The sequence below is a fragment of the Schistosoma haematobium genome, chromosome 5, assembly GCF_000699445.3.
Source record: "Schistosoma haematobium chromosome 5, whole genome shotgun sequence".
Classification (NCBI taxonomy): Eukaryota; Metazoa; Platyhelminthes; class Trematoda; order Strigeidida; family Schistosomatidae; genus Schistosoma; species Schistosoma haematobium.
In genome coordinates, this window is record NC_067200.1 from 17,698,858 (window position 1) to 17,715,652 (window position 16,795).

The 16,795-nt window shown below is 36.9% G+C and overlaps 1 protein-coding gene across 2 annotated transcripts in view; it reads left to right on the forward strand.

Moving 5' to 3' along the window:
• Positions 1–294: 294 nt before the first annotated feature.
• Positions 295–16,795, forward strand: part of ASPSCR1_1 (Tether containing UBX domain for GLUT4) — a gene marked incomplete at both ends in the record, with an annotated part of 36,475 nt that continues 19,974 nt past the window's right edge. Inside the window, 7 exons of one of the 2 annotated variants that reach the window (XM_051217642.1) lie at positions 295–1,274; positions 1,316–1,388; positions 1,434–1,514; positions 8,107–8,240; positions 11,008–11,112; positions 13,644–13,684; positions 16,072–16,163. In XM_051217642.1, coding sequence (XP_051065059.1) covers positions 1,466–1,514; positions 8,107–8,240; positions 11,008–11,112; positions 13,644–13,684; positions 16,072–16,163 — 421 coding nt within the window. Of the gene's footprint in view, positions 1,275–1,315; positions 1,389–1,433; positions 1,515–8,106; positions 8,241–11,007; positions 11,113–13,643; positions 13,685–16,071; positions 16,164–16,795 lie in introns of those variants that run through there. The other variant, XM_012941201.1, reaches the window with a different exon arrangement.

Below are 16,795 nucleotides of genomic sequence, written 5' to 3' on the forward strand. Positions count from 1 at the left end.
CACTCCAAAAAAGTTCATAAGCCGAGAACAAATTACTTGTCAGCTGACTATCGACTTTCCCATCGAATCATCAACGAATGGAATTCACTACCTCAGCACGTGGTTGAGGCTCCATCCGTCGACTCTTTCAAAAGAAAGTTGGATCAACTGAGAGACCATCATTGCCAGGACTAACATAGGCCACCGAGCCTCCTGTCCTTCCCAAACTGTAAACTGTAAATACTTTGCATCTTCAAATCCCGGTCAATATCTAAATCATTTAGTACAACAACTTGATTCATAACTAACAGAAATATTGTATCCGACCTTGACGCTATTTATGAACAGTTTCGTGTGAGTGCTTTTCTTACTGCAGGGCAACGAAGGGTAAATGTGCTGGAAGAAGAAACTAAACTCTCAAGATGGTGTATGGGAGTATTTTATAAATAAACTTTCCCTTTTCGTACCAGACCACGTGGCTCGATTTTCGAAATATATATGCGTTGTTAACAACGCAAATGCTAGCACGTCGTGTTCTTCCTCCTCACACATTCACTGATTCTGACTTGTGTGCCATTGTTTTAGATCTTTTCTGCTTCCAAATAAACGTAGGTGACACATGCTACAATGGTAGCTGTTTAGCCGTGATTTCTTTTCAAATTAAGGCTGTTACTTTGTGTTGGGCAATTCATTCACAGTGATATTTATTGATAATAACAATTTGTAACTAGGAACTACTTCAGAAACAGCGCTACACACAATAATTCCGGTATAATAAGTAGCATACTGTTCTGCCGACTTCACTAGACGTTTCTATCCTGAGGGTTTTGGGATATCCATCGGTCTTGTGACTGTCTGTCAAGGAGGCAAATCATTGTTCTGAATAACTTTTCTCGTGCACAGTTAGCTGTGAAATATCTGAATGAGTGACATACAATAGCCTAAGTGTACTACGCGTTGGTAGCGATCTATTCCACTTAGTGGAAGTGAGACGTCATTTAAAAGTTGGACATAAGTCTGTTCGAAGAATTGTTCATTCATAGTTCCGAGGTTAGACGTAATGTATCCAGAGTTTGTATTATTCATTTCCAAACATCAACAAATTCCATAGGTCACCATTCATTTGTTATCCAGATTTTAGGTAAAAGTTTACTTGGGACCACACTGGTTAGTTTGGGTATCAGTCACATTTCAGCATTGTTACAACTAACTACTGTACCACGTACTTCAACGACAAATCCTGTCCAGTATCGCAGGTATCCTGAATCTACATTATGCAAGAACAACTTATGAAGGTATGGAACAGATGTCAGATTTAAATGCTGCTATAAATTAGGAAACATTAAATCAAATAGCGCTAAATTTGTGACGCTAGTGAGTTCCGCATTACCATATATGTGCTTATAGAGGTATCCTAAAACCCAAGAAGACTATAATCTCACTGAATTCCATAGATATCAAACAGGTTCTGATTTTCCCTCATCAAATGACTGACAATAATCACCCTGACCATTCAGAAAGTATACGAGGAACACGTAAGTAGTTGATAATTAATATTTTTCAGTTTGTATATATATATATATATATATATATATATATATATATATATATCGGTAGCGTTGTACTAGCTGTGTGATGTATCAATGTGTGTCAGGTTGCTGTACTTCTTATTTGTTCAATTCAAAATAACTAAAAGAGTTTGTACATAGCGTCTGTTGGTTTTTATTCATGTCCCTGGATCATTGAATCACAGCTACATATGTACATATATGTTGACTATATTAATAATAAATTGTTGGTATTATCAAAGTGCCGTAGGGTCATTGTTCAGTTGAATACATTGAGCTACATGGGGTGTTGTGTTAAGATATTTATTTACTCAATAATTTTGTGTACGACATGCTATTTCTAAATCTCAGTTTGGATTATGCAAACGATAGTCTGTTTAGTCCAAAACATTGAGATGAAGAATTCCCTGAAATCAGAAACCTAAGATTCATTTCATATGTATCAAACGTTAAATAATATTGTATTACGAGTTTACACTGACATCACATGACTTTAGGTTGGGAAATGAAGTGGTTAAGTGTAAACCTGTTTATTTATTTTGCGGTGCGTTTATCCCAATGTGATTCCTGTAGAGATAGAGGGCTGTGCCTATCAAGTGGGGTTTCGGGATGTTTATCAGTGCACGAGTGTGATGTGCATCGAACCGATTTGCGCTTCAGCAGTGGGACCATACAGTGTATACTCTGAGCAGTGTCATCAGGTATGATGGTGACCCTATGTTATACGACTAAAATCCCGACACATGAGCAGGTCTATTCATATCTTTTATTGAGTCTCAAACCTTATGTTACTTCCCTTATTTGTGATTTTTTCGATTATATCTTTCTAGTTTGTTTTAGTATCTTCTCACCCATGCAGATCTATGTGTTGTTGCAGCATATATTTACTTGAATCGATGGGCTTTTGTTGAGTTCTGTTCCGTCATGTTTGCTCGTTTGTCTTCGTGCAGTTATTAACCCCCAAGTAAATGCAGCTGATTGGTGGACGCTTCATTATCGTATTTTATGTATGGGCTATGTTATTAACCTAAGTAATTAAACCCAAACGGACAGTTTCTTTAATGAACCCAAGATTCGACTGTTCCTAGTTTACAAAATAGCTGTACAGCGTAAGGGCTATATTCCATGATGGGGAGCTATTAGAGGGTGTATATTTACATCTACATTCTTACTTAAGCTCGATTGTCTCTTCTGAACAACAGACCGCCGACCAAAGGTCTCTAAACAACTCTACCTCGGGTTCTCCTTCCCAGTTGTTGTCAAGTATTATTCATTCTTTTGATATGTGCCTCCGATTCCTGGTGCACCGTGATATTTGCTCTATCCATTCCCTTTTGCCTTGACTATTCCAAGTTAATCCTTCCTTTGTGATGGGGTTTGATGATCCTCAGAGTTTATGCCCTACCTATCTCCAACATCGTTTGGTAATTTCCTCATCAGCTGGAAGCTGAATGCTCTCTCATAATCAATGACGTTGATGCTTAGTGATGAGTTCGAGTCAGTTGACTGTTCAACAATAAATTGTACTCATTTGTATCGGTTGTTTGTATATTCTTATTAATGTTGAGGACCGCAATTGATCAGTTTCTTTTGACATATATGCATCCTGTGAGGATTGCTTTGATACTGCTATTAAATGACAGGTATTATGAACAGAGGTCGCGGTGTGAACAACTCTGAAATGCTGGTACATCTAATCGATGAGTCCCAAGTAGGACGAAACGCGCGTCCTGAATTTCGCTGCTAGGCACCATCCACCTCTGCTTATAATGATTTGTGTTGTCGATTTGTTTGGCATATGGTCGGTATTCAAGAAAGCCAGCTTGTTGGTCTCTAAGTTGGGCGTCTACTGAACATTCCATTCAGTTTAGCAGCGTTCTATCGAATCGTTTTCCTGGTACTGACAGTAGTGTGATGCTTCTGTAGTCCTCACACTTGATGATATCTTTCTTTGATATCCCACTTTCCGGCCTATTGATACTTGTTCTTGCTCCCAAATCATTCTGAGGAGAACGTGGAATATCTTTACAGTTACTTTTATCTCTTCAGTACCTCAGCTGATATGCTGTCTAGTCCTGCTACTTTCCCATTCTTGATTTGTCTGATGGTCTTGCTGATTTCTTTTGTTGTAGGTGGTGTCGTCTGTGAACAGGTCTGTGTGTGTTGATTGGGTGTTCAGTGAGTTCAAGTGCTGATTTGTTCCATAGCTCTTCAAAATGTTCTTTTCACTTGTTCCATTGATCTTGAACTTCAGTGATGGATTTTCGTTTCTTGTTCTTGACTGGTCACTCTAGTTTACTATATTCTCCTACCAGTTTCTCGATTGTATCATCTAGTTCTTTCATATTTCGTTTCCTTGAAGCTTGTTCTGTTGTCGTTCCCAGGTTTTCTACATATTTCCGTTTGTCAGCTATAGTGCTCTTCAGTTGTTTTTTGGTTCTGTATATTCGACCTGTGCCTGTTTCAGCTTGGTTGTTGACTAATATATTGTTTACATTTTCTTGAGTCCTGATCAAACCGTCCCCAGAAATCCATTCTTTATGGTGACGCTCGTTAGAGCCCGGGACTTCTTGACATGTTCAATTTATTGCTTCTTTGATCTATTCCCAGCTGTTCTTCGTGGCGGTTTTCTCTCCCAGTAGGTTTTAAATGACTTAAAACTTGTCGCTGAGACCCATCTTCAACTCTCTGGGCTTGTTAGCATCACGAATCAAGGTTGTATTGAACTTTTACGGTGCTTCTTTATCTTCAGTTTCAGCTTGACCACCATTAGGTAGGGATCTCAAACTATATCAGCTCCTCGATTAGTTCTTACGTTTTCCATGGATTCGAATTTCTTTATTAAATAAAATGTGATCGACCTGGTTTTCTATTGTGTAATCTGGTGAAAGCCATATAGCTTTATGTATCGATTTGTAGGGGAAAGCGCTACTGCCTACAACAATGTTGAAAACATATAGACTTGTCAGTCTCTCACTATTCTGGTTTCTTCCTTTTGGTCTATGTCGCCTCAGAAATCGTTTGCACCTAGTACTGTCCATCCCGACCTGAGCGATTAGCCCCCATCATCATTATGGTTAGGTCTTTTCCTAAACTGTAACCTCTCGTAAAACTGGTCCTTATCATCCGCTCTGTTGTCATTGGTGGGTGCGTCTTAATGGATGACATCCATTGTAACCCTTTACTTTTTGGTTTTAAAGGATCCTTTGCCGATACAGGAGCCATAAGTCTCCCATCCTATAAGTGCTTCTCGTGCTTCTGTGGACAGCATTAGCGCAACTCTATGTGCATTTAAGGGGGTGGATTGGGTTTTCTACCTCATGATCAAGATACAGTAACAGCTCTCCTACCCTGGTAGGGACGATAGTGAAAAGAGTCAGCTTCCCCTCTCGAAATGCTCTCACATGGCCATGCATATACAGCCACTACCAGGGAAGTCCTATTTACTGCCTTCCCGCGACGGGGGTATTTTTTACGAAGTTGGGCGAACGAGAAATGAATGTCCGCGCTTTAACAGGACCGGTGGATACAGAACATCCACCAAGGGAAGTTGGAAAACCCTGATTCCAAACCGATGGCGTACATGCGCTTCAGGATCCTAAGGAGACAAAAAGCCTATGGATTTATTGTTGGTCACCGGCTATCATGAGATTGTATCTCCTAATGTTGCTCCACTGCCTTATGGATTAGACTCTTAGGTCAAAGGCTCGAGGAGTGGCCTCCTAAGGAAACCATACGACTCGGTTTGGGCACTCGGGAACTATCCCAGCCCTCATACAAATCAGATGTTTAAGTCTGGTGCATACATGTATAGTACCTCCTTGTATCAATGTTTATGTGTTTAAATAAATAAATAAAACTTGGATTTAGTTTTTTCTTTGTGGCTTATGTCCAATGAGTTTCATCCATACAGAGCGCGGCTAGATCTTATCTTTTGTTTCTAGCGCTTTTCGTATGATCCTTCCGGTCTTCCACATTTCCTGAGATTCTATTTACCTGTATTATTTTCTGTTCTGGTTGTCTCAAGGGGCACCAGCCTCATGTCTTCCAAGGAACGTCGATTCTCACCATGCGACATCATAACTCTTCTGTATGAAGAGCCTTCAAATCCAAAAGCCGAGTTTAGTTGGTTTCAAATGGCTTTCTCTGAATTGAAACTTTGTGGCTAAGTTATCTGAAACTAAAGCTGTTTATAATCTCAGTGGGAGTTTTTTTGTCTTCTGCCTTGAAGTATTCATATACAAAGCCCATAAAAAGGCCTGGAATATGTCTTATCTATCTCTTCCTTATATAACGATTTTATCTCTAGTTGACTGTCCACAATTGTGCTTTCAGTGTTTGCACATTTATTTTGATTGTCTTCAGAGTTAAACCATTTAGTTCAGAGAACTCAACATCAACAAAACCACTCAAAGTGAGGGTAATTGATGATAAAACATTTGTTCTGGAAGCATTTAAATAAAATATGGAAATGTTCTACGTTATTAACCTGCACAAATCCTAAGATTCGTTAGATGTTAGACAACAGCAATGGCATAGTGGTTGGAACGCTTGGTTTCTAACCATTAGGGTTTGAGTTTCATTCAGCATGGTTTTGTCTGGACAACTGGATGTTATCAACAGCCTTTGTATCGAAAGTACAGTCGGCTCAGAATTATGTACTTGAACCTATATCAAGCTTCAATTTTGTGTTATTGGATACAACTACTTACCTTTCATCGGGATCCTTCGATAGTTATATGCTGATGTTCCATATAATAATCGATGTTACTGTATATTTAACTTCCTACTCTCTGTCTCTCAAACACCAATAAATTCACAGTTGAACCCATCTTCTGTTCAGTATCTTTTTGCCCTCAGACTAATGTTTTTCCGAACAAATTTTTAAATTCGAAATAATGTTCCCACTAAAATGTGATGTGAATTGGCTAAGATGCTTTTTCCAATATTTTTACACAGTATTATTGCATATTTTATATAAATATTGGAGTGAATGATATATTTCGTTGAAAAATCACTTTATGAAGTTTGTATTTATAGTCTTATGTTTGAAAGCTTCTATGAAGTATCAAGGAATTTGTCAAAAGTTTGTTAAATTGGTTACCTTTACAAAGTTAATTGTGATTGTGGTTAAATATATGGGTTGATCTAATTGAAGACATTTTGAATGGCATAAATCTAGTCGGATATTTATGTCAGCAGTATGAAAAGGTTTGCAGATACGATAACCAAATGTATCACGGTTAAAATAACCTAAATTATTAACGTTATTTGCTCACTAGTGGATAACTTCAACGGGAAATTCCTGGGGTTTTAGTGAAAAGCCGTAACCAGTGGAGTTCAATCGCGTTAGGCGCAAGTAAGGTACCCACCGAAGACATTAGAAGATGCTCGTGCAATATCGTGGATTGTTTGAAGTTAGACTTGTACGCCAGTAGACCTCGGCTCAGCGATCTAGAGGTAAGGGGTTGGTGCGCAAGACCAAAGGTCCTGGGTTAGATCCCCGGCTGTGGGGTCGTGGTTATGCACTACTAAAATGTCTTGTACTTGAAAGAAACGGTCGTCCATGGCTCTCAAGTTCTCAGTGGTTGTCTAATCTAGGTCGGTTTTTATTCTCAATTACATATCAACGTTATTGTTTTCTTATCCTTTTGATCATTCAACATAGTTCACCTACAACTTAAGTATTCTAATTATTTGTTATGTTTTTCTATGTACACTATGACTATTAATGACGATACTAATTACTCTGGTAACACTAGTGCTCACATTACAGCTACGATCTGTGCTAACGCTGATCGATCCACACAAAATTTCTTTCTTCTTTCCCCAATCTGCCATCCAATCAGAGAGGAAGAGGAGCCAACCGACTAAGTTTGTTTTATCGTAGACTTGAGAATTCACATGAATAAATGCATGAAACACAAATCACAATGCCCTATCAATTAGAAATCTCAATTCGCTGGTAACTAGGTCATTTATGGTATGAAACTGAGTAACAGGTACATAATTAGTCAGTTGTAATTTGTGTATGATAAAAGACGATATATCTACAGTCATTGACTTTAATGAAAGTGTGCAGTTAGGGAAACATAATATTTCAAATTAGATACTTAGTAAATACCCAGTAAGGTATATATGTACTAGTTCACCGGAGAATAGTTTTCGGATTTCCATTTCGTAACATTATTCTGTAAAGAAACTAGATAAGGATTAATTATTTTACCGCATACACATTCCATCAGTTACTCTTAGTTGTATTTTGCATGATTATCATGTATCTTTAATACGGAAGTTTATATTCAGTACGCTTCTCATTTGTGTAGTAAGTGGCTATGAAGTTCAGCAGTTCTAATCCACTTCTGCAATACTGTTAGTTCAAAATAAGTTAAGTGTGGCTTATTGTAACACAGTAAAGACGTACTTCCTTGCTAGGTTGTGCTTTCTTTGCTCTTCGATGTTATGTGTTTATGGTAACTGGTATCCTATTAGCATTTTAAGTAACCTGTTGTCTGATTGGAAATATTGCGAAAATCTCTGCCGATTGATGTATTTTCAGCCTGGAATAATGAAGATACCTTCCCAGGCTTTGTTTCACCATTCAGTATATTCTCAGATCGTCCATCAACTTCTGCATTCGCTAATATTGGACAAATTGAACCTACACATCCTCCCATAGAACAAAATCAACGGGTAAGCTCTTCAGCATAAGTTCCCTAATATTAGTGGAATTTGATTTGAACCATTTTTTTAGTATTATATATTCATTAATCACGCTGACCACTGTCATTAATAAATGTCTTAAAGATTATTTATTAGGCACAACTTTGTGGCTGTCATTTTGGTTCTGTCGTTTAACAGTAGTAATATCAATACCGTTAATATGATGAGGTTGGTTCATCAGCCGGTCTCTAGATATATATTTTCCCGGCACTATACGACTATAGCGAGTCACACATACATTTCAATTCAAGTAACAATTATAGAATGTTGTTTAATTTTACTTACTTTAAAGTACTTCAGTAAGGTGATTACATCTATGTTAAGGTTAATATAACAATGCACCTTGACATTCCGTTTCATCTCCGTCTCCCACCATAAAGAGAAAATAGAGTAGACTTGAAAGAACGGTAGTTGTTCAAAAAATTATGTTTCAATATCTTAGTGATCCTGGTCAGGACCCTATGCTTTATATGGGGTGAGAGGCGTAAGAATGAATCTCTTAATGGATCTCATCACAAGAAAACTTTATGGTCGTGGCATTTTAGAAAGATGTAACCCATGGTTCATACAAATTCATGTAAATTTAATACGTTCGATTAGATTACTCAATAAAATAGTATCCTACGAAACGAAGCTTAAATTTCGCCTCATTGGTTACAAGAGTAGAGTCTGGTGTGTATGCGTTTCTTATATAAGAAAAGAGCAGAAATCCTTATATTCATTGAAACCTGCAACTTAACTACCCTATACACACCTGTACCATGCTTCATGGCAATTCTGTCTTGTCCAAGCCAGTAAATTCGACTAGTTACTAGTTGGACACTTTATCTGTGAAACCATAACCACACACTGAAACAGTACTTGGATTAGATGGTGGTTGGAGGTAGTCAACAGGAAACCCTGGACCCGGGTTTCGTGCTACTTGGCACTCGTCAGCAAGGTGTACCTGTAATCTTGAGGGAACTGGTGCTCCCTGGCAATTGTGATTACATCTCAGTCCTACAGGAGGTTAGTCACGGCTCGGATAGCTCAGTGGTAACGTCTCTGACTGTGAAGCTGGGTGACACGAGATCGAATCCGCCAGGGAGCACCAGTTCCCTCAAGATTACAGGTACACCTTGCTGACGAGTGCCAAGTAGCACGAAACCCGGGTCCAGGGTTTCCTGTTGACTACCTCCAACCACCATCTAATCTCAATACATAGTGCCCGCAGTGTCGAGTCACCTAGACTGGTGGCCACATTGCAACATGATCGATAGCATTCGATCTGCACTAATAGGGACTAGACAAGCATGAGATTGATCACCACCCAGTGATCAATCAATTGTGACAGTACTTGGATAATAAGAATTTGTTGAATACTTGGGATTAGCGTAACAGTTTCACTCATTTAAACAATGGGACAATAGCTCTTAGTTTCTGTATTCTAGGAAACCTGCTTGCTAACTTATCATTCCTTTAGTTGAGTACGTTATTAGAATCTACGTTTGTCTGATCACCCGGGTAGTATAATTCATATTTAAGTACCTAAAGAATGAGTTAATTCGAATTGTAAATTCTATGCTAGGTTATTACTAACTTAATTAACTGACAAGATGAAATGAAATTCTAGCCGATGACAATGAATCAGACATTTTATACTTCAATAACTTGTAATGATATCCCAGTTGCTTGATTTTTTTTCCACTGTTAGTTGTACATTAATGGGATCTTAGTGATGAATTTTATTTTTAGACAGCTATTTACATTGTGAAGTACATGGAATGGGCGTTAAATACAATCTTTAGTTGAAGTATATCAGCACTTTGTCAGATCTATTTTGAAACACATTTCACCATACTGTTGAGTCAGTCTGAATGTAATAATCATTGTTGATACAAGTAAAATCTACTTCTTAATAGCTTGTCAGTATCTAAAACGTAAATAAATCATCATTTGTACTGGAGGCATGAAACACATATAAACATACTGAATAGTAGTAATGGAAAAGTGCAACAACTAGGGTTAACAATCATACATATGATAAGAGTAAAAGTCCCATTGATACCATATCACTTTATTTATAGACATTACTAACACTTAGAGTAGATTCAGTACATTAAAATCTTTCATAGTGAGATAAATGCAGGATGATGATGATGGTCTACTATAAGATTTCAAATATAATTTTCACTTCATTTGTGACTGACCAACTGAACTTTCCCAACAAGATGATGTTATCTTCGCGAGGTTTCTCCGTGTGGGTTCGAATCCCATCCCCTTCGCCACTGTTATAATTTTGTCTTATCACTCAAGAAGTCCCAAAATCGGAACACGGTTAAACATGAAGGAGATTGTATTCCAAATAAAAGGGGTAGAGGGAAGTAAGAAGCACAACAAAAAAAAAGATAGTATATTTATAGTTTTCACATAAGAAGATTCTAGAGTTTTCTCCAAGTATCGAATAGAGGTGGTTGGATAAGGATTAGCCAATCAGCGTGCGTCAACGCAATCGTGCATGGAACACGCTTTAATCCAATCTATGTCGCGCTAACAACTTCATCTCAAGCACTAATGCATTACTATTTACTGAGCTATAGAGTTTAAACAGTCACTAACTTATTCATTAGGTGTAAAAGCCTGTTAGTAGGTATTTGTTATTTCTTTTCAGGACTGAAATTAATCAGTAACTGTTGTCATATGTTATGTTATGTAATGTATTACATAAACAATTTTTTTTATTGTTACATATTTTTAGCCAAGAACTTTAGGCGAAACTCTAGGCATCAGTTTAGAAATGTCGTCGTCACCATTTCATCAAAATCAAGCACCATCGTCTACTTCTCCATTTAATGAATTTAAAGTAAGCTCCGCTTTGAATAATCGCTTTTTTTCACTTAATATCGCCGAATCTTGATATGTTTTTCTGAGCTAAGAAAATCAATAATAATATTTTCTGGAAATCTTGAAAAAATCCACCTTGATTTGCGAACATGATCAATCTGATAGATATTAGAGATGCACAGGTTATTTTAGTGAAGACTTGTCAAAAATATGTTAATAATATAAAGAATTGCTCGTGTACCCTGGGACCATCGAGTAAGTAACACAGTTGTTAGGAAACGGGTACTAGGTAAGGATAGCAAATCAATTGGTAAATAATTAACCAGATAGTCATACAAGGTCAAAGAAAGTTAATGTGGTGGTGGGCGTATCACTTTATCATTGGTGAGTTCGTTTATCGATCACACTTCACAATCATTTGTAGGTTTTGTAGACACAGCATACATGAGCGGCTGGAGGTTCTAAAGTCATAATGTGTACGATTTAACTCAGGAATCGAGTGCTGAATGCTTCAACAATAAACTTTCATTTTGGTGATGATTTTAAGTGACTCACCGTTTTTAGCTAGCTAGAAAAAGGCTGGTAAAAATAAAAAGTTCACCAAATGCAACTAGGACAACTACGAAATACATATTGTTCATTAATGAAACTCAAAACATTTCAGTATGAATATATTTATGCGACTGTAACTAGTGTTTTGAACTTTTACACATTGTTTCCGTTTCATTAGTTTGAACCCCTGTTCCATTCCTTTGTTCGACTCAGTCACGAATCCGTAAAATTTTGATGAACACAAGTCATTAGTATTGATAACATACATAGAAATTGAAATAAAAACAGGAATGCTGATAATCGAAACATAATATTGAATGGAAAAGATGGGGTTGGATCTTGAACAAGATGAGCTTGGTCGTTTTTCTAGATATGTTATTGACAGTCTTCATATGCAGATTGTAGACTGTCACCATAAACCCTATAGAACAGATGCTTGAAGATGATCTCACACAATCGTTTTTGAACAAGGTGATGTCTGATGTGATTAAGATCGATCCTTTCTATCTCTTCATTCTGTAAAAGGGAAGTATCGCTCCAGGCAATTCTCAACAACAGGGAACGTTTTCTGCTTCTATACCTCCGCCGTTGACAGTATGACTTTACACTTCAATCTTTGATTTAAAGCTTTTGTCCTACCAATTCCCACTATGATCCTAAAAAACAAGGGTTTCAACAAACGTCAGGTCATCGAGATAGACCATCCTAAACACTGTGTTAAGTTGAAAATGGCTCCTCAAAATTAGCATTCTTAGTGACTAATTATGATAAAACCTAGAATCGTTTTTTAACTACTAACATATCTATTGGAGCTTCAAGCAAACTTCCTGTATGTTCCTTTTACATCACAGCTTACTGGTACTTAAAGTTTACATTATTAACGATCGGGTATTTTTCATTCTTCAGTTATCGCGTTATTACTTCGGCGGTTGAGATTGCACAGTCGTAATTTGGTGTGTGCTACTTATATTGACATAAGTAGTATATGATGTGAATAGAAGGTCTGGTAGCAGAGAGACAAAGAGGATCGAACAGTAAAGAATGGAAACAGAATGCAGTTTATATGAAAATGCAAGAACAATGAAGTCTGAGTCATTTTGAGACAATTGGTGGACATTTTGCAAATTAAGCATTTACTTTATGATTACTAGTATAGGGTGTATGAAGATTAAGTTTTTTTGATTCAGATCATGAACCGATTGATGTTAGACCACCTTTGGAAACCTGAAAGCACTGGACGGCCGTTTCGTCCCATTGTGGGACTCCTCAGCAGTGCGCATCCACGATCCCGCTCGCGGGATTCGAACCCAAGTCCTTCGGTCTCGCAAAAATTAATTACCGTATTCTTTCATCCCCATTCGTATGATGTGCATATGTTCTTACTTTTTAGTCTTATATATTTCATCTTTTATCTAATGGATTTGTCGGTTGATTTTGTTTTATTCACTGGTTCCCTCTAGCTTACACTCTAGTAATTTCAGTCATAGTTCAAACTTGAACAAACAGTCATGTCATTATAAATAAATTAATATATTTATAATACCTTAATGAGTAGAAAAATTAGATTTTCTGACGTTTCGTGACTCAGTATAAACTACTTCTTCAGAGAATAAAAAGTAGTTTATACTGAGTCGTGAAACGTCAGAAAATCTAATTTTTCTACTAATTAGGGTACTATAAATATATTAATTGATTTATAATAATTTACCCAGTGCTCAATTTGTTCGAAATTATCAAGTCAAACCTTGGTAATGATACCCACAACGTTGTGTCATTAGTTTGTCTCATGGAAACATCAATGAGAAATCGTTAGAATAAAATGCTTTTCATTTGAGGAAAAACATCAGTGTTTTCCTAATGTTAATTTATGAATCTTATACACTTTTCTAATGATTTAATAACGATCATGCATAGTGATATGATAATGTTCACAAAGAATATCGTATTCTTTTTTTGTCTAAATGTGGCCGTTATATACTACTTATTTTACTGTTTTAGTTTCCTGTTGATACTGAAGGAAAAGATTTGAACTCAAACATGTAAGTGTGTTTTTCTTTTGAATCTTAACTTCATATATAGTTTGGAAAAATATTTCTTGTCTGTTACAATTCTTAAAATCCACTGAATGAATACACTCATATTATATAAAAGCGCATAATATTGTGTTTAGTTGACTTAATAGTTCAACCTCTTATTCTATCTAACTATATTAAATGTATCCATTCTGTAACGGGTGTTTTACACACACACACACACACACGTTTCAACAATTTCAACTTGTAACTAATCAGTTAAATTTATATACAAAGTTAAACTTATACCTTCCCGGCAATTTTCTTCAAAGTACTTATCCATTGAAGATTCACTATACATTTATTTATTTATTTTAACACATAGATATTGGTACAAGGAGGCACCAAATACATATGCACCGCACAAATCTCATTCGATATGTGTGACGGCTATGATACTGCCCGGGTGCCAAAACCGAAGCAGGTGGTCTTCTTAGGAGGCCACTCCCCGAGCCTTCGACCTGAAGGTTTGATTCACAAGGCAGTGGAGCATCGTAAGGAGATACAGTCTCATGGAAGCCGGTGACCAACAATTGGTTCATACGTCATTTGTTCCTTCAGGATACTGGAGCCCATGTGCACGATTGGTTTGGAATCCGGTTAAAGTGCCGGACATTCGCTTTTCGTCCTCTCATTTTCGTAAACAACAGTAATGCCACGAGAAGACAGTGAGTAGGACTTCCCTGGCAGAGGCTATATACGCGTGGCCATGTGAATGCATTTGGAGACGGAGAGCTGACTCTCCCCACTCTCGGGCGTACCAGGGCATTTGGGGGCAAAGGCATGGTGGAGGTGGAATTCGAACCCACGCCCTTACAGACTGGTGCCTAAAACCTATACATTTATTGTTGTATATATTGAAACTAATTCTTCCAGGTTATGCCTTGTAAAATTACACTACACCAATGATGTATATGAGCTCCAGAATCCTGGGGAAACAAATGGCGTATGAACCAATCGTTGGTCACTGGTTACCATGGGACTGCATCACCTGACGTTGCTTCACTGCCTTGTGTATTAGACCTTTAGGTCAAAAACCTGGGGCGTCGCGCCCCTCAATAAAACCACTTGCATCGGTTTGGGCACTAGGGCAGTATCCCAGCCCACACATAAATCGAATGATTTATGTGGCGCATATCTGTTTGGTGCCTCCTTGTACCAATGTTTATGCGTTTAAATAAATGAATAAATAACACTATATTTATACGATTTTTCAAGCATTTGTTGATGCATAAATTCTGACGTGTATTTTGATGGCAAATGAATTTGTTATGTGATATAATCTGTGGATATTTTTGCAATTTTTGTCCTTGTTCACATCAACGTCTTGACCACAATAAGTCTCTTGTTAGCACAACACTTATTTAGTGTTTTCAAGATGCGAAATAACAGATTTATATACAAAAACGGATAGTGGCTGACAGTGGAATCCAGGACGCGCGTCTCGTCCTATCTAGGACTCTTCAGCTGGATGTGCTTGAATCTGGAAGTTGATCTTTACTCTGGGACTCGAACTCAGTACAGTTCGTTTCAAACACCATCGTGTTATCCACTTAGCTACTACTGAGTCCTGACAGTCACTTGTTTGTATAATGGAGTGAAGTTTAGATTCAGTTGGTATTGTTTACTTGAATCTTCCCACTGATGTTTAGAACTGCACATAGAGTAATATCTTGTAGGCTTTGGATGAACTATAAATTTGTACAGGGTAGGACCTGTCAAAATATCCACGGGTAGTGAAATTATGTTTCTTAACTGCTTTTCTACATTTCTATATTATATTTATATGATACATCCAGTGATTTTTCGGAGGTTTGTTCAGTCATTCAGCTTCAAACTAATTTTTATCCATGAAAATAATTTCCCAAGTAACTTGATCATTTTCTAATGGGATAGTAATACCTTTGAAAAAGAAGATGTGATAGCAACTTGTTAACCTCTTACAGCTGTGTTTCAGATATTAGAATTTATAGTTATTTGGCTTAATAGAAACTACTATTCATTATCATACAGTCATAACTAACTAACTAACATATGTTGAATAGAACGAATAACAATTAGCTTCTATAGTATTTCATATATTTTTATGCTTTTAATTCATTCATTCCTTATAATTTTGACTGTATTCTTCCTCACGGTAATTGATAATGATACCGTTTCGACTCTTTCGATACTTACCTCATCAGTTTTGTCTTTATGCGATGATGGGGGGGTGATATGTTGAATTGAGCTAGCTCATATTTGTTCGAGGTTTTATATTGATAATGACTAACTGATTGACCTGGTTGAAATTGCATTAATTGTCAATAATATTCAAATATATTTATGTATAATAATTATTATTCAATGATTAGCTTTAGTTCTGAAGGCAAGGAGTCTCCGGACAACATTGTAGATCGTGAATTGGTTGTATTTCGTCGACCATCCAATGTATCCTCCGGAGAATGTAAGTAAAGTTTGATGCACTTTCACATTGTTATATATAGACTACTGGAGACAAGAAACCAAAACAGTTGTTAGACACATTTTGCGCTAATATCCCTGAATGTTATGTTGATAAATTCACCTTCTATTCTACAAGTTTGTGAGTTTTCTGAAGGTTGCGAATATTTCTTACTAATCAGTTTAAATTGACATACACTCAGATCAAGGAATTCCTGTGAATAGGTCCAAGCATCCAATTTAATTTAATTTCCAAATATTCAGAGATACTTTACTTGGAAGTATACTTGTTGAGATGATTTTCAAAATGGGTTGGAAACTTTTTAATATCGTGCTCATAATAGAATCAATACATTGAAGCTTATTTTTTAAAGAGTGTTTTAAATCTAACCAATAATGAAGCGTATTATCTCCCACAACACTTTAGAGATTAAGTGCCGAAGACTTGTTGTGTTCTAGCCGTTGAGATTCGTTCATTATGTGAAATACTAGTGGTCGTTACTATTCAGCCTCTTATACTGAAGTAGATAATGAGAGGTAGGGGAGGGTTAATTTGTAATGTATTTTTGTTGGAACAAAGCTAACTACACAATTAGGAACTCATTCCTAAATAACCATAAATACTCCTACTATCAG